Source organism: Microtus oregoni, unplaced genomic scaffold (assembly GCF_018167655.1).
Source record: "Microtus oregoni isolate MIOR12 unplaced genomic scaffold, Mior012 000115F_ref0000277, whole genome shotgun sequence".
In the NCBI taxonomy this organism is placed as follows: domain Eukaryota; kingdom Metazoa; phylum Chordata; class Mammalia; order Rodentia; family Cricetidae; genus Microtus; species Microtus oregoni.
Window position 1 is genome coordinate 2,554,176 of NW_024544744.1, and position 24,657 is coordinate 2,578,832.

A 24,657-nucleotide genomic window follows, 5' to 3' on the forward strand; every position below is an offset into this window, starting at 1 on the left:
TACTGAAACACATTCTCTTTTATTGCAATGTAATCTAACTGTTTTCATGGTAGTTCTAGTGGAAGGGAAGAAGAGATCACACATAGTCTGTTCATTGTACCAATTCAGAGCATTTGATGTCAAGCACCCATTAGCTCTTTGAACTTTATTTTCCCAAATGACTGTACATAATTTTAGTCTCTTTGTGGCTTGTGCAGATTCCACAGTTTAAAACAGCACAGTTTTCTTGCATCATTTATCACTAGGTATTTATAGTAAGTTTACACTGATACTTGCCTTTCAAATCCCCCACTGTCTCCATGGGTGATGCACCCCCCACAGTCCTGACTTCCTTGGTCATGTTCTCCCTCCTTCTGCTCTTCAACTAGGCTTTGGGAACTCAGTTTTGGATGCACACCTTCCTAGACCTGGATGGCGCGGGGGGTGGGGGGCTTGGACTTCCCACAAGGCAGGACACCCTGACTTCTCTTAGGACTGGAGAGCGAGGAGGAGGGGGAGTGGGAGGAGTGGGATGGAAATGGGAGGATGGGAGGAGGTGGAAATTAGAAAGAAAGAAAGAAAGAAAGAAAGAAAGAAAGAAAGAAAGAAGTATGGGTTAATTTAGATTGTTCAATTGAGCTAGTTAATAATAAGCCTGAGTGAATAGGCCAACCAGTTTATAATTAAGATAAGCCTCTGTGTTTTGTTGGGACTGAACATTTGTGGAACCCAGACAGGACAGAAACCTCTGCCTACAAATGGTGCCAAACATTTGGCAAGAATTTTCACATAAAGCCTGAAAAACCTTTTTAAAAAGTTTCTACGAAAACAAAAGAACAGAGTCAAGAACAGCTTCTTAGTAGCAACATTGTCTCAGGCCGGCTCTGTTTGCTAGAGGCGAGCAGACCTGCAGCTCCTTTAAGAGAGGCTTCCTGACTCAGTGTTAGCAGCAAACCTCACAGCTCTTTTAACAGGTCTTGCTACCAAACACTTAAATGGTGTTTATGAGCAGCTGGTGGCATGCTTCTCGTTGGTGGCATGGACCTAGAAACTCCACAGAGTTGTGGGGAAAAACGTGGATCTACCTAGTACCTCCACCATAAAGCTAATCTCTCAGGAAGCCAATAAGTGGGGCAGATTCAGTCATCAAATCGTGGCTTTAATCCTAGTCTCATGGCTTAGTAGACTAAAGACTTCTATGATCAAAAAAGAAAGAGATAAACAGTAAAGACAGATTCAGGAAAAAAAAAGTCTAAATGGTTACAGTGTATTAAAAATATACATAGGCTTAGGAGAGAAAAGAAAAAAAAGAAATATTGTCAGGTGTGTAGCACACGCCTTTAATCCCAGCTCTTGGGAGGCAGAGGTAGGTGGATCTCTATGAGTTTCAAGACAGCCTGGTCTACAGAGTGAGATCCAGGACAGGCAAAGAAAACAGAGAATATCTGTCTCAAAAAAAAATTAAAAATAAAAGAAATAGGTTTGCGACCTGCCCACCAGCACGGAGGCCTGATCTCTCGGCGCCAGGAGACCCAGCATTGGGGTGAGTTTCTGGCCCCGCGGCGCCAGCCCGGGAAGGGGAGTTCAGAGGTTCCTTGGCCCCCTATCCTTCTTGAGCTCTCTGCAGGGCCCCCGCTCCCTGCATACCTCCTCTTTCTTCCTAGCCCACCTAGCTTCCATCCAGAACCCTCCCCACTTTGCCCCACCGCCCTCTTTCTGCACATAACATCACCCAGCCCAGCCTGTCTGGGCACTGGGTCCCAATCCTCGGGGCACCCAAGCGGGCAGGAGTTCCTTTGTTTCTTTGGCCTGCCTGCACCAAGCAGGGTAGGCGCTTTGTTTGCCACCTGCCCATCAGCACGGAGGCCTGATCTCTTGGCGCCAGGAGACCCAGTGTTGGGGAGACCCAGCGTTGGGGAGAGACAACGTTGGGGAGAGCCAGCATTGGGTAGGCAAGGAGACCTGATCCGGTAAAGAAGATCCATAAGGGAGCATTTGGAAGAAGAGATGGGTAGACGCCAAGGCAAGAATTCGCCCAACAAGGTGAAAAGCAACATGAAGCCACCAGAAACCAGCGACCTCACAACGGGAGGACATGAACACCTTAATCAAGAAGAAGTAGAAAAAATTGACTTCATGAAAGTGATTGACGCCCTTAAACAGCATGTAAAAAACGCCCTTATAGAAATGGATGAGAAATATAACAGAAAGTTTGAAGAACTGAATAAATCAGTGAATGATACCCTAGAAAACCAAGGAAAAACAATCAAACAGATAATGGAAACAATGCAAGACTTGAAAACTGAAATGGAGGCAAAGAAGAAAACACAAACAGAGGGCCGGCTGGACATGGAAAATTTAAGTAAACAAACAGAGTCTACAGAAACAAGCATAACCAACAGAATACAAGAGATAGAAGAAAGAATCTCAGATTCTGAAGATACCATAGAGAAAATAAACACACTGATCAAAGAAAACAGCAAGTCCAACAAACTCTCATCACAAAACATTCAGGAAATATGGGACACAATAAAAAGACCAAACCTAAGAATAATTGGAGTAGAAGAAGGAGAAGAAGTGCAGCTCAATGGTCCAGAAAATATATTTAATAAAATTATAGAAGAAAACTTTCCCAACCTAAAGAAAGATATACCTATGAAGGTTCAAGAAGCATACAGAACACCGAATAGGCTGGATCAAAAAAGAACATCCCCTCGCCATATAATTATCAAAACACAAAGCATACAGAATAAGGAAAGAATATTAAGAGCTGCAAAGGAAAAAGGCCAAATTACTTATAAAGGTAAACCTATCAGACTTACACCTGACTTCTCCATGGAAACCATGAAAGCCAGAAGGTCCTGGATAGATGTACTTCAGAAACTAAGAGACCATGGATGCAAGTCCAGATTACTATACCCAGCCAAGCTTTCGTTCACTATAAATGGAGAAAATAAAATTTTCCAGGATAAAAACAAATTTAAACAATACGCAGCCACAAATCCAGCCTTACAGAAAGTAATAGAAGGAAAATCACTAACCAAGGAGTCCAACAATGACCACAATAACTCAGACATCTAGAGACCCTTCACCAACACAAATCAAAGAAGGGAAACACACAAACTCTACGACTAAAAAAATGACCGGAGTTAACATCCACTGGTCATTAATATCACTTAATGTCAATGGACTCAACTCACCTATTAAAAGTCACAGGCTAAAGAGATTGGATACGAAAACAGGATCCAACATTCTGCTGTTTACAAGAAACACACCTCAACCACAAAGACAGGCACCTACTCAGAGTAAAGGGCTGGGAAAAGGCTTATCAAGCAAATGGACCTAAGAAACAAGCAGGTGTGGCCATACTAATTTCTAACAAAGTTGACTTCAAACTTAAATCAATCAGAAGAGATGGAGAGGGGCATTTTATACTCATAACAGGAACAGTTCAGCAGGATGAAGTCTCAATTCTGAACATCTATGCCCCTAATATAAAAGCACCCACGTACATAAAAGAAACATTGCTAAAACTCAAGGCAGCCATCAAACCGCACATACTAATAGTAGGAGACTTCAACACCCCTCTCTCACCAATGGACAGGTCAATCAGACAGAAACCTAACAGAGAAATAAGAGAATTAATGGAGGTAATGAATCAAATGGACTTAACAGACATCTATAGAACATTCCACCCAAATAGGAAAGAATATACCTTCTTCTCTGCAGCTCATGGAACCTTCTCAAAAATCGGCCACATAGTCGGTAACAAAGCAAACATCCACAGTTACAAAAAAAATATTAGTAACCACCTGTGTCTTATCAGATCACCATGGATTAAAGTTAGAATTCAACAACAATGCTACCCCCAAAAAGCCTACAAACTCATGGAAACTGAACAGTCAACTACTGAAACATACCTGGATTAAGGAAGAAATAAAGAAAGAAATTAAAGTCTTCCTGGAATTCAATGAAAATAAAAAAACAACATACTTAAACTTATGGGACACTATGAAAGCAGTCCTAAGAGGAAAGTTCATAGCACTAAGTGCCCACTTAAAGAAAACAGAGAAAGCTTACATTGGAGACTTAACAGCCCAACTGAAAGCTCTAGAAAAAAAAAAGCAGACTCACCTAGGAGGAGTAGAAGACTGGAAATAATCAAACTGAGGGCTGAAATCAACAAAATAGAAACACAGAAAACAATCCAAAGAATCAATGAAACAAAAAGCTGGTTCCTGGAGAAAATCAACAAGATTGACAAACCCCTATCCAAACTAATCAAACGGCAGAGAGAGAATTTGCAAATTAATAAGATCAGAAATGAAAAGGGGGACATAACCACAGACACAGAGGAAATTCAGAGAATCATTAGATCTTACTACAAAAGCCTATATGCCACAAAACTGGAAAATGTAAAGGAAATGGACACTTTTTTAGATAAATACCATATACCAAAGTTAAACCAGGACCAGGTGAACAATCTAAATAGACCTGTTAGTCGCGAAGAATTAGAAGAGGTTATCAAAAACCTCCCTACCAAAAAAAGCCCAGGACCAGATGGCTTCAATGCGGAATTCTACCAGAACTTCCAAGAAGATCTAATACCTATACTCCTTAATGTATTTCACAATATAGAAACAGAAGAGTCATTGCCAAATTCCTTTTATGAAGCTACAGTTACTCTGATACCAAAACCGCACAAAGACTCAACCAAGAAAGAACATTATAGACCAATCTCACTCATGAACATCGATGCAAAAATCCTCAACAAAATACTGGCAAACCGAATCCAAGAACACATTAGGAAAATTATCCATTATGATCAAGTAGGCTTCATCCCAGGGATGCAGGGCTGGTTCAACATACGAAAATCTATCAATGTAATCCACCATATAAATAAACTGAAAGAAAAAAACCATATGATCATTTCATTAGATGCTGAAAAAGCATTTGACAAAATTCAATACCCCTTTATGATAAAAGTCTTGGAGAGATTAGGGATACAAGGGTCATACCTAAATATAATAAAAGCCATATACAGCAAGCCGACAGCTAACATCAAATTAAATGGAGAGAAACTTAAAGCCATCCCACTAAACTCAGGAACACGACAAGGCTGTCCACTCTCGCCATACCTCTTCAATATAGTACTTGAAGTTCTAGCAATAGCAATAAGACAACATAAGGGGATCAAGGGGATTCGAGTTGGAAAGGAAGAAGTTAAACTTTCGTTATTTGCAGATGATATGATAGTGTACATAAGCGACCCCCAAAACTCCACCAAAGAACTTTTACAGCTGATAAACACCTTTAGTAATGTGGCAGGATACAAGATAAACTCCAAAAAATCAGTCGCCCTCTTATACACAAAGGATATGGAAGCAGAGAGGGAAATCAGAGAAGCTTCACCTTTCACAATAGCCACAAACAGCATAAAATATCTTGGGGTAACTCTAACCAAGGAAGTGAAAGATCTATTTGACAAGAACTTTAAGGCATTGAAGAAAGAAATTGAGGAGTATACCAGAAAATGGAAGGACCTCCCTTGCTCTTGGATTGGGAGGATCAACATAGTAAAAATGGCAATTCTACCAAAGGCATTTTATAGATTCAATGCAATCCCCATCAGGGTCCCATCAAAATTCTTCACAGATCTTGAGAGGACAATAATCAACTTTATATGGAAAAACAAAAAACCCAGGATAGCCAAAACAATCCTATACAATAAAAAATTGTCTGGAGGCATTACCATCCCTGACTTCAAACTCTATTACAGAGGTACAGTGATGAAAACAGTGTGGTACTGGCATAAAAACAGAGAAGTCGACCAATGGAATCGGATAGAAGACCCGAATTTTAACCCACAAACCTATGAACACCTCATTTTTGATAAAGGAGCCAAAAGTATACAATGGAAGAAAGAAAGCATCTTTAACAAATGGTGCTGGCATAACTGGATGTCAACCTGTAGAAGAATGAAAATAGACCCATATCTATCACCATGCACAAAACTCAAGTCCAAATGGATTAAAGACCTCACTATCAGTCAGAACACATTGAACCTGATAGAAGAGAAAGTGGGAAGTACCCTACAGGAGATGGGCACAGGAGATCGCTTCCTATGTGTAACCCCAACAGCACAGACTTTAAGGGCAACATTGAATAAATGGGACCTACTAAAACTGAGAAGCTTCTGTAAAGCAAAGGACACTGTCACCAAGACAAAAAGGCAACCTACTGACTGGGAGAAGATCTTCACCAACCCCGCAACAGACAAAGGTCTGATCTCCAAAATATATAGAGAACTCAGGAAACTAGACTTTAAAATGCTAATTAACCCAATTAAAAAATGGGGCACTGAACTGAACAGAGAATTCTCAGCAGAGGAAGTTCAAATGGCCAAAAGACACTTAAGGTCATGCTCAACCTCCTTACCAATCAGGGAAATGCAAATCAAAACAACTTTGAGATATCATCTTACACCTGTCAGAATGGCTAAAATAAAAAACTCCAATGATAGCCTTTGCTGGAGAGGCTGTGGAGGAAGGGGAACCCTCATCCATTGCTGGTGGGAATGCAATCTTGTGCAACCACTTTGGAAATCGGTGTTTCGGTTTCTCAGGAAATTCGGGATCAACTTACCCCTGGACCCAGCAATACCACTCCTGGGAATATACCCAAGAGATGCCCTATCATATGACAAGAGCATTTGTTCAACTATGTTTATAGCAGTATTATTTGTAATAGCCAGAACCTGGAAACAACCTAGATGCCCTTCAATGGAAGAATGGATGAAGAAAGTGTGGAATATCTACACATTAGAGTACTATGCTGCGGTAAAAAACAATGACTTCTCAAATTTTGCATGCAAATGGATGGAAATAGAAAACACTATCCTGAGTGAGGTAACCCAGACCCAAAAAGATGAACATGGGATGTACTCACTCATAATTGGTTTCTAGCCATAAACAAGGGTCACGGAGTCTACAATTGGTGATCCCAAAGAAGCTAAGTAAGAAGGTGAACCAAAGGAAAAGCATATAGTTGTCCTCTTGGCTATGGGAAGTAGACAAAATTGCCGGGGAGAAAATTGAGATCTTGGGGGTGGGGTGGGATGGGGGTAAGGGGAGATGGGGAGAGAGGGGGGATAGGGGGAGAATGGGGGGAGCTTGGGGAAGGGGGAGGATTGGGATGAAGGAAGGTTGGATTGGGGAGCACGGAAGCACGGTTCTTAGTTAAGGGAGCCACCTTAGGGTTGGCAAGAGACTTGAACCTAGAGTGGCTCCCAGATGCCCAAGCCGAGGTCCCCAGTTAGTTCCTTGGGCAGCTGAGGATGGGGAACCTGAAATGACCCTATCCTATAGCAATACTGACGAATATCTTGCATATCATCATAGAACCTTCGTCTGGTGATGGATGGAGACAGAGACAGAGACCCACACTGGAGCACTGGACTGAGCTCCCAAGGTCCCGAAGAGGAGCAGAAGGAGGGAGAACATGAGCAAAGAAGTCGGGACCACGAGGGGAGCACCCACCCACTGAGACAGTGGAGCTGATCTATTGGGAGCTCACCAAGGCCAGCTGAACTGTGACTGAAAAAGCATGGGATAAAACTGGACTCTCTGAGCATGGCGAACAATGAGGGCTGATGAGAACCCAAGGACAATGGCACGGGGTTTTGAACCTACGTAATGTGCTGGCTTTGTGGGAGCCTAGCCAGTTTGGATGTTCACCTTCCTAGAAATGGACGGAGGGGGGAGGACCTAGGACTTTCCACAGGGCAGGGAAATCTGACTGCTCTTTGGGCTGGAGAGGGAGGGAGAGAGGAGTGGGGGAGGGGGAGAAGGGTGGGAGGAGGGGGAGAAGGGTGGGAGGAGGGGTAGGGAAATGGGAGGCTGGGAGGAGGAGGAAATTTGTTTTTTTTTCTTTTCTCAATAAAAAAAATAAAATAAAAAAATACATTGAAAACAAAAAAAAATTAAAAGAAATAGAGCTTTTAGAAAGCCATGTAAAGATGGAAAATACAGAGTCTGGATACTGAATTTTATTGTGTTGTCTTTAAATTGTTTGTGAGGAAGGAGCAATGGCCGCTAAAAGACATTTGATTATAAATGCTGCTGCAACCTATATATTTTGAAAATGCCTTGACTTCAAAATTTAAGTCAAAGGCTATTTTACTTTGGGAAAGAGGTTTTATTTTTGTTTCTACAGAAAATGTGAGGCTGTGGATTCATTCTGAGTTAAGAAAATTCAGGTTTGATTGAGGAAGATCCCCTGAAAATTCTCTGATAGGAGCAATGGCCCAGATGATTCAATGTTTCAGAGCACCTCTGTTGCAGATTCCTCTGAGTACTACATCTAGAAGAGCCTCAAGCCTCAAGCCTGCTAGCTCAGATAATCCAGCCTCAAAGAATACTCCAGTCAGGACTTAATTATAATCCTAGATTTTCTTTGGGTCCACATAAGATTATCAGCATCCCCAATCAGCAGAAAGTAGCCTAGAAAACTATGCCCACATTCCCAAAAAACTGGATTATGAATGTTTGTCTTTGTTTAGAGTGTTGGTTACAAGTTGTTATGGATAATGGTCAAGGAAAAGGCTAAACAAAGGAGATTAAATTCAGAGTTCTTGTTTTAAAAAAAAAAAGGAAAGTGCTGTGGAATAATGTTCTTGTAATCTGTAAAGATTTGTCACTTGTATTGGTTTAATGAAATGCTCATTGGCCAGTAGCCAGACAGGAAGTATAGTCAGGACAACCAGATTAGGAGAATTCTGGGAAGAGGAAAGGCTTGGTCTGCAGTTACCATGCAGATGCAGTGGAAGCAAGATGAGAATGCCTCACTGAATAAGGTAACAAGCCATGTGACTAAACATAGATAAGAATTAGTGGTTAATTTAAATTGTAAGAGCTTGTCAATAATAAGCCTGAGTGAATAGGCTAACCAGTTTACAATTAATATAAGCCTCTGTGTGTTTTGTTGGGACTGAATGGCTGTGGAACCAGGTAGGACAGAAATTCATTTGGAAAACTTCAAGTAAGTGCAGATAGAGGGTTTAACTCATTGCTAACGTGAGTTGATTCAAGGAATTCTGCTCTTTGAACCCAAGAGCCAGGACATAAAAACAGGAAAGGTCAGTAGAAAGTATTGAATCTGAGTCAAGTACCTGGCCAGGCCCCGGTCTCTATTGCATCCCCAGGATGCTCCAATGCAAACACAGCCTTAGGTTCCATAATGACATTTCAGTTAGGGACCTACTGTATATATGGCTGCAACCCCACAGCGTCACAACAGAGATGAACTGTTATCTACCGTTATCTACCGACATTGTGGTTGCTACAACTGCTAGAGCAAGCCATTGCATCTGTGTTTGCTGTGGGACTGATGTAAAGAGACCTGTGCTGCCCAGTGACAAACAAGCAGTTATGTGCCGCACACTATCCTGCACACTGTATATATGCAGCACTTGATGAGTGGCCATGCTACTAGCTTACAGTATTGGGTTTCAGATTGCACTCTCTCTACTTACAAATGTTTCCTGTAAAGCATTATACTGTTTTGGATTGGAAGCAACCTTATGTGTTTTATAATTACTGCATTTTTTTGATTAATTTGTTCAACTTATGTTCAAAGGGTGAAACCAATTGATGATTCTCAGAACATGTCTCACTCGTGCCTTGACACCTTTGAATATGGCTAGAGGAGCAAGGATGGCAAGAAGGACTGAGCCCTTGACTACAACTCTCCAGAGACCCTCCATGGTACTGGTAGATTAAAGATAATCTAGGATAATGTATGCCACGGAATTTGAGAGCTTATGTGTCTCTGAGGCAAATGGGCCTCAGAGACACATAATGTCTTCTTGTCTTCTTTTGGAATTACCAAGTCATTGAAATGGCTTTTAAGAGCAGCCTTATCAGGACAGAAAGAAACAGATGCCTGCAATCCCAGCTTTCAAGAAGGCAGGAGAATTTGAAGCTAATCTGTGTTAAATATTAGTGAGACCCTGTCTTGTCCCAAACCAAAACAACAGCATCCTTAACAATAATAATATAAGAGTCAAAGGGATAGGTCCATTCCAGAGCCAGCAGCTGAGCAGATCCTTCCAGTAAAGGTGTCAACTTCATGGTCATTTGTGGCTATAATGAACCCATGGATTCATCTGTCTTACACACTCTAAGCTGACAATGTCACTAGAACCCAGCACATCTTTGAAGTCCTTCATGGAACTATTTTCTCAGGAAGGAGATCCTGAATACTTGGTCAACCATTAAGAGTGAAAGTTTCAGAAATAAAATAATACAAGTTGTATTCATTTATTTTGGTTCTACAGAGCCTCATGGTATCCAAAAATAAAATTTGTGACCATTTTCCCTAAGTCTGGAAGTTATCCCTTTGCTAAGTGGATCAGAATCTGAGCCCCCTGTGCAGCAAGGGCCCGAACAGCCAAAATCAGGCAGCCATAAGTCGTATCTTGCTTTCTACTGCTGTGATTAACACCATGACCTAAAGCAAGTTGGGGAGGAAATGGCTTATTTCATTATAGTTCATCATGGAGGGGGCATCAGGGCTTTAGCTGAAGTCATGGAGTAATGTTGTTTACTGGCTTGTTTGGAGTCCTGGAGGGACTGCCTACCCAAGTGGGCACCCACCACAATCAATCATTAATTCAGAAAAAACACCCCTACAGACTTGTTTGAAGGTCACAATCAATCATTATTTCAGAAAAAAAACACCCCTACAGACTTGTTTGAAGGTCACAATCAATCATTAACTCAGAAAAAAACACCCCTACAGACTTGTTTGAAGGTCACAATCAATCATTATTTCAGAAAAAAAACACCCCTACAGACTTGTTTGAAGGTCACAATCAATCATTATTTCAGAAAAAACACCCCTACAGACTTGTTTGAAGGTCACAATCAATCATTATTTCAGAAAAAACACCCCTACAGACTTGTTTGAAGGTCACAATCAATCATTATTTCAGAAAAAACACCCCTACAGACTTGTTTGAAGGTCACAATCAATCATTATTTCAGAAAAAAAAAAACACCCCTACAGACTTGTTTGAAGGTCACAATCAATCATTATTTCAGAAAAAACACCCCTACAGACTTGTTTGAAGGTCACAATCAATCATTATTTCAGAAAAAAACACCCCTACAGACTTGTTTGAAGGTCAGTCTTATGGAGGCATTTTTTCAATCGAGGAGCCCTGTTCCCAGATGACTCTGACTTGTGTCAAGGTGACAAAATCTAACTTGGAACACCCTATTGATTAGAAAAGTCTGGCATGTCTCTAGTTACTTTGAGCTTTGGCATGTAGTCTCCCTTGCCTTTCTGCTAAAGGGCTATGAGTTCATCAGGGGCTATTCACTGTATTCGCCATGAGGACTGGATTTTACTCCCCAGAACTGTGAGACTTAAAAATGCAACTGTTTTTCAGGGTTTTTTTCTTTTCTTTTAATTTTATTTTTCAAGACTTTGACTGTCCTGGAACTCACTCTGTAGACCAGGCTGACCTCGAACTCACAGAGATCTGCCTGCCTCTGTCACCTGGGTGCTGGGATTAAAGGTGTGCACCATCATGCCCAGCTGGGATTTTTATTTTCTTCTTTCTTTACTGTAGCTTTTTAAATTTCCATCTCTCCTACATTTAAAGTCTTGCTCAAAAACTTGCATGGGGTCCTTAATTTTGGTCACTTAAACTTTATAATAATAGCAATTTTCTCCTCATCCCCTGCCCCTTATTCCTCATTAACTGTCCTTTTGCCAGATGGCCAGGATATGATTAGATTTATGAAGCCATCAGCTTCTGGCTGGCAGCCAAAACCAGCACATTTCTCCAAGGGAAAAAAAACAACTTCAGGTCCACTACTCATAGGTCTTCACTCTGTGGAATAGTAACCTTTTGTGTTTAGTACTTTAATAGCTCTGTGTTACTTACACAAATATTTTTGTTATTTATTATGACTTCTTCAGTTCTTGAAGGGTTAGCATACTTCCCAAGATGTTCTGTAGCCTAGAAGCAGAATTCACCACCTAAATTTGTACTAAGTTTGCAACAGAGGACATAGATTTCACTACCACAGGTGACTTCACAGTAGTGGTCACTGGTCACAGTTTCACCATGAAACTGAGCTTAATTTCATAGATGAGCACTTGCCCAGGGTCTTCCTAGGACTCTGGGGTGGATCCTAATGATGTACTCATATAAACATATTTCAGCCATAATTCATGACTCCCACTCCTTTTCATTTTCATATTAACTGGTAATGAAGTAACTATGAAAATTTTTATCATCTAGCTAAAAGAAGGCGTAATTTATAGCATATTTGTATATACAGATAAGTGCTTATAACCTTTCTGGAATAGGAACAGTGTACTAGTTATGTATGTGCCACTGTGATTAAAGTGACCAAAACAACTTGAGAACGAAGGGGTTGTTGTTGTTGTTATTGTGGCTTGGTGAAGATTCAGTCATTGAGCCTGGGAGGGCATGGCAGCCAATATCATTCCATGTCAGTTAGATCAGAGGACTATTTGGACAGCAGTGGGCCAAAAAGATCAGGGGGAGAGGAATGAGGGAGGATGAGGAGGAAAAAGAGGAGAGGGAGGAGGAGGAAGAAGAAGAAATAAAGGGAATTGTAGACACACCACATCACTGTGTTGTAATATAGCAAACATGTAATACAGTAAAGGCAGTACTGATGAAAAATTATATCCACCAGTCCCCACATAAACAGTGAAAGATCACAGATAAACAGCCAATTGCAGTGACCCAAGAAAATGTGCCACTCAAGCAAACCAAACCCAAAAGCAGAAGGAAAACTTAATGAAGATGAAAAGGGAGATGAAATGTACTCCCTCAACCAAGAAATGAGCAGGCAATTGTTTATGTAGTCATAAAAATGGACTCCGGGTGTAACAAGAGAAAAACACTACTAGGATACCTGTGGTGATGTGGATAAATTTCAAACATTATGCATAGTTGAAGAATCTAACAAAAGTTTACAAACTGCATACATGAAAGTTTTGGTGTAGAGAGAAGTGTGTGGTGCTCACACCAGGTACCCGACATGTGTGAAGCTGTCAGGACTCGATGGGATGGCTTGTCTCAAAGCAAGGGTGATTACATGCAGAGGGTTCAATAAGCAAGGAATTGTGTCGAGGAGCTTGGTTTTTTTTCTACTTGGAGAAGTAATGGAAAAGTGAGAAAAGGGAGAAGACCCGAACAATTCTACAAATTAGATTGGAATGAAGGTATCACTGAGAACTGATGTGCTTAATGCGCACAGATGAATGAGCTAGAAAGAGGTGGAGAATGTCTGTGTGTGGATAATACATACTAATGTGTTCATGCACTCTTAGATCATGCTTTTTTCCCCCATCCCCTCCTGCAGGAATCCAGAGTGTTGTGGAGAAATGGCAGTTCCAGACACATCTTGTACGTAATTTAAGGAAGTGTTTCTAGAAACAAGAGGATAGGACAAAAGGATGTAGTGGAAGCTTGGAGAGACTTATGTGGGCACAATTTGGGTAAATCTAAGGTCAAAATAACAACTGAATGGAAGTTCAACTGATAGGTTGGAGAGGGAATACACGAGTCCACACTGCTTTAAACTGTGAACACGAATGTGGGCACTTGGTAGAGTGTCAACTAATCAACACAGAAGACTGGAAAAGGAGCTCTTCAAAACCATGGTGTCCCAGATGCAGATGAGCATCGATGAGATGCAGGAAGCAGAGGGGGGTTTAGTCAGACAAAAGAGACCAACAGATATCAAAGGATATCTAAAGGATTCTTCTTGATTAAATCAAAGGGTAACAACATGACCTTGCATGCTATCTTAGGAAATTTATATGTAAAATAATTTTTTTGTCCTCATCAAACTAAGTAGTGAGCAGATGTGGTGACGCACCCCTGTAATCCCAGCACTTAGCAGATGTGGTGGCACACCCTTGTAATCCCAGCACTTAGAAGGCTGAGGCCATCCTGGGCTACACAGCCAGACACTGTCTCAAAAATAAATATCAAGCAAACAAACAAAAGCAATTAAATGGTTTGGGGAAACTCTCTGGATAGCTTATGAAAAGAAAATAAATCCCTACTGAACACAATTTTAGTTTCCATTTGATAAAGCACCTCAGTTTCATGCCATTTCGTTGGTGCTTGAAAAAGTAGAGCATCCCATCCCTAGAGGGAAGTTCTTTCTTGAGCTAATCAATGATGAGCCACCATTTCCAAGATCCCCTGCCTGTGTCCCATTGGGTCAAGTGCTGACTTTGTCACTATAAACAGAAGGCTTTGGCAATGTAGAGTTGAGATTTCTTCCACAAGGCCAAAAAAACAATAGCCTTCACAGAGGAAGTATTTTTACCCAGGTTTGCAAGACTGACAGGGGAAAATAATCTCTAAATATAACAGTAGAGTCCCTAAACTGTAAGAGACATGGAACCAATGGCACACCTTCCAGTCCTGAGTGATACTTCCGACTCACTTTCCAGACAACTGTGTTTGGGGACCTCAGAACTTCTCCATAGCAAGTGAAACTAACGAACTTTATTCCATTTGCCAAAATGAATATACAGCTAAACAGTGCAGGAAGGGGCTACCGTATCTGAGCATTTTAAATTAATTCTACTTGCATTCAAGGCCACTTGGACATCAAAGCAAGCCCATCCATTCCCAATGCTTAAGTTGGTGGTAAGTAAACACACTTATACAAACTGCTAAAACACGCATTAGAATTTGAGAGTTAGAAGACATCTCTCGTGGTCTTCAAAGCAGGTCAGTGATGCCTTCTGTTGGCTGCTGAAGCAGATTTGGGCTCTCAGGAAAGCAAGCTAAGCTAGAGGAGACTATAAACCCAGGCTCTGCCTTCAGGGCTCAGCTTTTCTACAGGGTAAATTTTAAGTAAAACCTTCCCTTAATAGCGGGGCAGAGGGACCCCTTTTATTTATGCTTATAATTCAGCAAAATTATAATTCAGAGTGTGGCCAGAGGGTATATATCTCATCAGGGTATATGATAATGTGAGGAATCACAAGGAAAGAGTTTCCCATAGAGAGGAAAATAACAGCTCAATCCCACTGCAGAAAATGAAACTGATGTTCGAAAAGCTTAATTCACTTGCTCAACTGTGCAGTTGGCAGACTTGGAATCGACTCTTCTTACTTTCTTATTCCAATATTCTTGACTCATAAAATCTAAAGAGTTGTATCAAGATTTCGCTCACCTTTTTGAGTCTTTGAGCTCAGATATGGAGCTAGGAAACTCAAGAGGGAGATGTGAAATACAAGGTCAACCCGTAACAGGCTAAAAAATAAATATATAAATAAATACGGTAATGATATTATTCATTAAGGAAACATCCTAAACTTTGGATTAAAATACTCTTAGATGACTGCAGATAAAACTTGTAAAGACCCCTCGGCAACTTTCTAGAACTCTCAATAACCTCTGTCAGCTTTTACCTCACTGCTGGGCTCTCCTGCGACCCAAATGTTTTCTGTTTATGTATGTATGTATGTATGTATTTATTTATTTATTTATTTATTTATTTATTTATTCACTGTTTGCTGGCTAAGTGAATTTGTGTTCTTCCAAAGGAGAATGGTGTCACCCTAAGGTGCTGCAATGCAGGTTTGTTTTAAAGGAGAGAAAACCTATTCAGTGGCCTCAAAGACACCAGCAGTACCTGCAAGCAAGTAGAGTAGGCATTAAGAGGCAAGGATAATAGCATACATAACCTATGTCATTTTATTAATGCAGCTAAGGGCACCCTAACCTTTGGTTTTGTGTTCTTTTTTTATTAGGAAATACTTTTCCCTAAGGCAAAGGCTGTAAGTCTGAGTTCAAATTACTTAAAATACAGGATCATACCAATATTATCTAGAGCTATGCTTTTAGGAGGGTCTCACTTGAAAGACGGATACATTCAGCAAGCTGAATAAAGCACAGCGTGAGAACCGGAGCATTAAATTCTCTTATTCCCTCCCTGCCTTTCCTGGCTGTCCCTCTGTGGTACTCTGCTCCAACAGTTCCTGCTGGAATGATAAGTGTTTTTGTTCCTCCCTGTGCTGTGACGATGGAGCATGAGAGGATCCCACATATCACAGGTGCACTAATATGCCATTCATAAAGCAGTTATAAATTATGACTCTCAGGGTGAGGGGGTCTTTTGATTAGAAATGAGTCGACTAACTTTCTCTCCTTTATCAATAATGAGGCTTCCTGGAGAGACAGTCTTTTGCTGAGTTCTCAGAAGAAACATAGCATCGAGACCAAGCCAGTGGGGTCATTAGTCATGTAAGAGGAAAACACATGCTTTGTCCTCACTGGTGAGATGCCTTTTTAGCAAAAATACAGAGATCATTTTACTACTCAGTTAGAGAGACTTTACAACTTACCCAGTGAGGATCCAGTTTGGAAACGAAAGTAACTCTACCAGTTACTATACCAGGACAGCAAGTCCTTGGTGAACTGGGGTGATACACTCTTATAATACAAAGCTATGTCAACTGTATATTATGCTAAAGACCCAGCATGTCGGAGGGAAAGGCAAGAGGATAATGCCAATATCAGCTATGTATCAAGACTGAGGCTAGCCTCAGCTCCATAAGGCCCTTTCTAAGAAGAGGCAAAAATAACAAAAATAAAACTGTAAAGTATGTGAAATGTATATTTCTAATATTGTTTATCCTGTTCTTTCTACCTTGTTCCCACAATTCTTGGCAATGTATGTTTTTGACTAAGAGGATAAAAATGTGTTTCTTCATCTCATGTTTTAAATGCCCTCATAGAGTCATACTGAATTTTAAGAAAGCACTGAGTTAAAGAAATTAGATTTCTTATGAAGATTTGAGTCTGATGGCTATTGAAGTCTTGTCTAAAGTTACACTAGTCTGAAAATGGAAACGCAAATAGACTGGGGAGTAAAGCAATTAAAAATATTATACGAGAAACGTGTTTATTTTAAAACTCAACAGACTACTGTCAGAGTAGGCCAAGATGCCTTTGCTCTCCTCTCTCTGCCTCTGTTTCCCAGGGAGGAGCCTCTTCTGCATTCCTCAGGGCACCTGTCAGTCTGCAGGCTCGTATTTAGATGCTGCATGCTGTATGTTCTTTAAAAGGGAGGCATCTTGCTGCACAGCTGTCCAGTCACACATTTTCACTTAAAAATCCATCCAAGACAGGGAATCCAGCTCAGATTTGCTGAACGCTTGCCTACTGCGCTTGAAGCCCAGGGTTCCGTCCCAGCACCACTAAACGGGGAATGATAGTGCTCACCTGCTAACTGCACTCTAGAGTGGGAGCAGAAGGAAGCTCCAGGTGAGCCTTGGTTACCAGGAAGTTCTATACAAGCTTGGGCACCTGATATCTTATCTCAAATAAAAACCTGACACTTAAAGTCCCTCTCTATAACCATATATTTCAGATTTCTGAGATGGAAGCAAGGGGAGGGATGCTTCCTGAGGGAGTAAATGTTCTGCAATGAGTAGAAAAAAATCAGCCCCGTTTACTAACAAGCATTTTTATGAACAGGACCAAAGCTGAAAAGCATAATTTCTAATGATGATTAAATCATAAAATAATGTAAATTATCACTGAGAGTTGTTTGTGATGCACACATTCACAACAGATTGTCTCAGAAGTGCTATCACAATGCAGAGCTAGGAACACTTCCTCAGAGTATCCCAGCTCTCTGATGCCTGTGGCCCAGCACCTGCGCGCCTGTGGAGCAGGCACTGCCAACTGTTTTCACAAAAGATAGCATCCACACTTAGAATCTGTTTCTTTGATCCCGGGGTTGAAGCTGACTGTGAGGATTATAACATAGCCACTTGCACGCTGACCCATTTGGAAAGGAACACTGTAGGAGCTCCAAGTGACGCTTTTGAGCACTTCCGGCCCTCGGTCAGTGTGGATGCTTTGAGCTCACTCCTGTTCCCTCCCAGAGTTAGGCTGAGTGACTCTCAACAGGCCAGAAAATGCATCTGTGTCCTCACCTTACAGATGAGGACCCTAAGATCAGAGCACAAGAAGCAGTGAAACTAGTTCCAGAAGGGCAGATGAGCCAGGCCCGCCAGCCTCACTGTCACAGCAGCTAACAGGACCTGTGGATTCTGTGACACAGCATTGGAGGATGAGTCTCCTGACACCGTGTCTGAAAACTTACGAGGTAGATGCCATAATTAATGTCTGCACTTATTATAGAGAATGGCAGGAATAGTGGGGAAATGAGGTTTACATAATTCTAACAAATGCCTGCAACCAGACACTCTCACTGATTCTGGGAAGAAACTTAAGTAAATTTAAACAACAGGAACAATACCTCTGTCCCCCAAAAGCACATACCCAGGTAGAAAGACCCCAGAACAACCGTCCACAGGACGGGCAAACACAGAGGAGAAGCTCTGTGATTGTAGAAACGGACACTGTGCTGCAAACTTGAAATCGCTGTGTTAAAAACTCTTAGCAATCCATGAACACCTGTGGAAGGTTTGACAGCCGCTTAACCTTTTATCAACACGGTTTTCACACTAACAGGATCAGTTTGGAAATGCAGGAAATGCTCTGGCATCGTCACTTCATATCTAATTGATGCAGTCAATAAACATGTTCACCGGCTTACTAACCCTTTGTGTTCCAGGGACCCGGAGACTGCACCATTTACCATGACTCTGGCGAATGAGAGCATCTCAGGGGAGTTCATTCTCTTAGGGTTCTCAGATCGGCCATGGCTGGAGCTGCCACTCTTTGTGTTATTTCTGGTGTCCTATATCCTGACCATATTTGGGAATATGACGATAATTCTGGTGTCCCGCCTGGATTCCAAACTCCACACCCCCATGTACTTTTTCCTCACAAACCTGTCCCTGCTGGACCTGTGCTACACCACGAGCACAGTGCCCCAAATGCTCGTCAACATCTGTAGCTCCCGGAAGGTGATCAGCTATGGAGGCTGTGTGGTCCAGCTTTTCATTTTCCTGGCCTTAGGTTCCACTGAATGTCTTCTCCTGGGCGTCATGTCCTTCGACAGGTTTGTAGCCATCTGTCAACCTCTCCATTACTCAGTCATCATGCACCAAAGGCGCTGCCTGCAGTTGGTGGCTGTGTGTTGGATCAGTGGCTTCAGCAACTCAGTATTGCAGTCCACGTGGACCCTTGAGATGCCACGGTGTGGCCACAAGAAAGTGGATCACTTCTTCTGTGAGGTTCCTGCCCTGCTCAAGCTGTCCTGTGTGGATACGACGGCGAATGAAGCAGAACTCTTCTTCATCAGTGTGCTGTTTCTTTTAATACCTGTGACCCTCATCCTCATATCGTATGCCTTTATTGTCCAAGCAGTGTTGAGGATCAGGTCAGCTGAAGGTCGGCGAAAGGCATTTGGGACATGTGGCTCCCACCTAATTGTGGTGGTGCTGTTTTATGGTACTGCCATCTACATGTATCTGCAGCCACCGTCCCCTGCCTCCAAGGACAGAGGGAAAATGGTATCCCTCTTTTATGGGATCATCACACCCATGCTGAACCCCCTGATCTACACCCTTAGGAACAAAGAGGTAAAGGGAGCATTTAAGAGGTTGGTGATAAGGGTCTTCTTGATTAAAAAATAAGGAATGCCCAAATAACATCCTTATTAGTGTAAGTTTTTACAACTTCATAAATTATATTGTTTTCTTCTTTTTTGAACTATCATGATGATCCTCATCAAATAAAATCTTGCCGAGAAAAAACTACATCAGCGTTCTGCTGCCTAAATATATTCATTTCACAAGCCCTGGTAGCTGCCTTTTCTGATCGCCCCCAAACAGCTAACCCTACACTGCACATTTTCAAGCTTCATAATTTGTGTGTGCTTGGTAAGGCTCCTTAGATTTCTCAGGCACAAATCTGAGAATCCTTTCTACAGAAACAAGGCATTTACTATACATGTGGATACGCTGTCAGATATATAAGCACACCCCCACACTCTTTTAGAGATGTGTAGAAGCTTGAACCGAGTATGTGATGCTGGCCATAGATCCATCTTTTTGAAGTTGTATAAATTTCAGCTTTATTTCCACACCAACACAATTTAAATTCCACAGTGCATCCCCCACCCAAAGGTTATTAAACTATTTCATTATTTTATTTTTACAGTTTCTACTTCTATTAAAGTGACATCCTGTTTCATCTACTAAAATATAAATAATAATAAAGAAATATTTTAACCTTTAATCAAACTCTTGTTTGGAATTTTAAATGCTTTTTCATAAATATATATATATATATTTTTCTCATTAACTCCTAAAGGAGATATAGTTTAAATAATAAGTCTTACTTATGATGCCCACTTATTTTTCCTGTACTTTTCTTATGTAAGAAGAAAGTTTGTTTTCTGTTAGTTGCCTTGTATCAACACAGATTATAATTTATAGTTCTTCCATTTTGCTTTCAGAATTCAACAGTGCTGAACAAAATTTTTGTTTACCAGAAGTCATAACTCATAATGCTTATTATATATCACACTGTAATTGATCTCTTCGATTCTTTTTTCATCAAACTGATCTTAAAACAGAAAAGGCAGTAACAACAACACCCACACGTGGAACACTTACACTGAGTTGCAACACCCTCAGGATTTCTAACCCAGCAGGTCTGAGGCAAGGCTAAGAAGTTCTCTCTCTACAAACTCCCAGGACATGTTGATGTTCTCTGGCAGGGACCAGACTTTAAGAACTGCTCTACTTACAGTTAAAGAAAAATAGCAATTATACTGGGATCATATTCTTTATTTCTATCAATGGGAGGTTGGAAAAATGGGAGAGAAAACTTAAAGTATATTTTGCAAACCAGAGGGCATTTTCTAAGGGAAGACCATGCTTATCTTGAAGTCCAAGTAAAGGAAAGACCAAATTTCCAGAGACAACTTTTATGTCACTTCAACGTCAATGTCAGTGTCTTTAGAGATCTATGAGGAGCCTACTGCGATGGCTCTCAAAGGCCAGAGGCTGAGGAGTAAGCCTTTGAAGCGTGTGCTCCACCCTGGCCCTCTGAGACAGTGCTGACTATTTTCTCAAATTCCATCTGGGAAACTATCGTGAGGCCAGCACAAGCTGTTTCCTGACCCTTGACAGAAGCCAGAGGTAGGGTTGGAGGAGTAAGCAGAGTGAAGGAAATCGAGGCATTTTATGGTTTAAAAGATGAGCAATCAAATCAATCCAGCACACTCTAAACCAGTGAATTTTAAAGGGATTTACATCTAAATTCTAGAAATATTTTCTTATTAGTTGATGCATATACATATGATATGTGTTTCTTTATCTCCCCAGGTGATTCATATTACACTTTTGTACCATGTGGAGCAATTGTGACTAAGGGGCCAGAATCATCCTATGTGCTCCCTCTATGTTTAAACTTCTCATTAAAAGTTATTAATAAAATGCTACTATCTTGGGAAGAATTCACTGTTGCTACAAGATTTAAATATTTTACTTTACTAATTGACACTTACCAATAGCCTGTCTAAATTTAAAAATGACAGGACGGCCAACTTTAAAAGGATGATGTAATAAGAGATAATAATTCTAAAAATGTGAGAAATAAGGTTTGAAGTAAAAGCAACAAATGGGTGGTATTTAACATAAATTAGTATAGATATTTCAAATTCATTTTCTACACTAAAAGGTACCTTCTCAAAGACTTTTTAAGGCATGGATTTATTCATCACGGAGTAGGGAGTGCTTTGTCCTGATGTCATTGACATCAGATTGGAAGGGTGCTCGAAAAATGTAGTTTCTTTCATAAGGAGAAGAATTCCTACCAGTGGGTAAAAAAATTCAAGAAGTTGATTTTAGGACAATGTGTTGGTGGAGGCTGCACTTTCATTTCCTGGCTGCCCAGGCCTGAATAATCATACAGAAACTATATTAATTGCAATTGTTTAGCCTATTAGCTCAGGCTTATTATCTAACTCTTACATCTTAAATTAACCCATTTCTATTAATCTGTGTATCAACACAAGGCTGTGGCTTACCTGGTAAAGTTCTGTTCTGGTGTCTTTCTCTGTCAGCAGCTACATGGCTTCTCTCTGACTTGTCTACTTTCTCTCTCTATCTCTTCCAGCCTGGCTTTATTCTGCTTTACTATAGGCCAAAGCAGTTTCTTTATTAACCAAAGGTAATAAAACATATTCATAGTATCCAGAGGGGAATCCAACATCAACAATGGAAGAACTCATAACAATATCAATACTATAAAAGTCCTAAAAAAGTTGACCATTCCTGACAATCTTGGAAACCAGATATTTATGAAACAAGGTTGAGTCAACAACCTACTCAATGCTTTTCTATTTCATTCTGTTTCAGGAGTTTTCAACAGTGAGATCAAACTTAATACACGAATTCCTCTAAGTGACTAAAGGAAAGAAAGCAGACAGAAAATGACAGCTGTAACACTGTTTCCAGTCTTGTGTAGATGTTGAGCTGGTGGTTGTGGCTTCAAGGGACAGAATTGCTTATTTTGATTGTGCTCATGAATGTCACACTAGAAAATATGGAATGACAGGAATGAGTAAGTGTCTCTGAGATTTACAAATGCTGGAGAGGAACCGCAGTGCACAGCTCGTAAAGATTCTTCTACCCAAAAGGTTAGGGTCCTAGAAGGTATAAGAAGAACTTGGTTAGATGTGAAGAAGATTTTCAAAGTTCCATAGGTTCTGTACCTGAAACCAAGGTAGCAACCAGCCTGGCCATTTTCCTGTTGCATCTGTAACTGAAACCAAGGTAGCAACCAGCCTGGCCATTTTCCTGTTGCAGCGCCTGCAGGCCTTGCATGTGTCAGGTCGCTTATTCACAGCGATGTGGTCTCACCTCTGGGTCCCTTCACAGGGCTTTCTCCACTTTGTGAACCTCGGTCAAATCTCTCTCAGTCTGTCTCATAAATATCCAGGATGGCACTTGGGAGCCATCTAAATCATCTAGAATCAATACTTCCTCTTAAGATTCTCAGCCCCACCTCTTGCTAATTAAGGTAACACAAGGTATGAGGCGTGCCTGTATACCAACCTCATCGCTAAAGTGCTGAGCCATCTCTGCCGCTGGGGATCACGTAGGCTTTCATCTGCTAAAGCAAGAAGGACAAAGTTAAGCTGTTTCCTAGAATCTTGATAAGATGGGCAAGAATCCACTTTGTTCTTATTCCTAGCATCATCCCTATCTTACTATCATAAGAAGATATTAAACTCTACATATTGTTCCTATTTGAAGCAGTAGAAGGGAGATTGCATCGCTTACTAGGATATACATTGAACTAAACTTTGGTCAGAAGTTGGCAGGAGAATAAATTAAAATTCCCATCCCTTGGCTGTTGTGACTACAGCCACAGTAAACATGGGAGTGCAGATGCCTCGAAATACTGATGCCATTTCCTAGATGAGTGTGCAACAGTGAGGTTTCTGCTCTGTACATGAGTGTGCAACAGTGAGGTTTCAGCACTATAGATGAGTGTGCAAGAGTGAGGCTTCTGCACTATAAATGAGTGTGCAGCAGTGAGATTTCTGCATTATGTGGTATTTCTAGGTCTTTGAGGAATCTTCAAACTGTTTTCTATAACAGGTGTGCTAATTTAAATTGTGTTCTGTGGTGGGTAACTAATTTACATTAGCACCAACAGTACCTAAATGTTCCACTTTATCTGTGCCATCACCAGTATTATAAAGCCGAGTATTACTGGGGTGAAATGACAGAATGTCATCGTGGGTTTCATTTGCATTTCCCTGATGAAGCCAGGCTCAGCATTCTTAGAGAAATCCCCCGGCCATCTTTATGTCATCCTTTTTGAAATGTCTGCTTAGGTCTGTTGCCATTTCTTCTGTCTTTTAAGGCCTTGCTATATCTTGAATTCCTCCTATATTCTGAATGATGACACATATACAATTTGCAGACATCTTCCATCTTTCATTTTCAGTTGCTTTCTCAGTGCAGAAGCATCTGAGCTTGATATGGTCCCATATACTTACTTTGGCTTTTATCTCTTGTGCATTTAAGAGCTTGTCCAAAAAAGCCTTCCACATTCTAATGCTGTCAAATATTTCCTCTATTTTTTAATACAAAGCCCGCCCTATCTTGAAAATGTGTTTTTTGCATCTTTGTTAAAAATCAGTTGACATAGAAGTACAGGATTACTTCTATTCTGCTATCGCTTTGTTTGTTTTTATGCCAGAACTTTTCTATTTTGATTGTTTCTGCTTGATAGTATATTTTTAAACCAAGAAATGTGATTACAGTGTTTTTATTATTTTTTGACCAAAAATTTTTTGGGGGGTAGGGGATTTGAGACAGGATTTCTCTGTGTAGCTCTGGAGCCTGTCCTGGCACTCCCTCTGTGGGTCCAGGCTGGACTTGAACTCACAGTATCTGCCTGCCTCTGCCTCCCAAGGGCTAGGAAAGAGTGTGTGTGTGTGTGTGTGTGTGTGTGTGTGTGTGTGTGAGAGAGAGAGAGAGAGGGGGGGGGGATGAGGGTGTATATATGTTCATGGGTATATAAACATACATTTCAAGGGCCGTTGAATATATCAAATGCCTTCTGCACCTACAGAGTTCAGAGTGAGGATTTTTGTCTCTACTGTGTGATATAGTATGCTTATTATCTGTTGGATTCTCCTTTCAGCCCACTTAGTCAAG

The 24,657-nt window shown here is 40.9% G+C and overlaps 1 protein-coding gene across 1 annotated transcript; it reads left to right on the forward strand.

Annotated features, from left to right (window-relative positions):
• Positions 1-18,666: 18,666 nt before the first annotated feature.
• On the forward strand, positions 18,667-19,608 carry LOC121443944 (olfactory receptor 2B2-like). The gene has a single exon (XM_041645703.1). The coding sequence runs from the start codon at positions 18,667-18,669 to the stop codon at positions 19,606-19,608; it is 942 nt and encodes a 313-aa protein (XP_041501637.1).
• Positions 19,609-24,657: the final 5,049 nt, after the last annotated feature.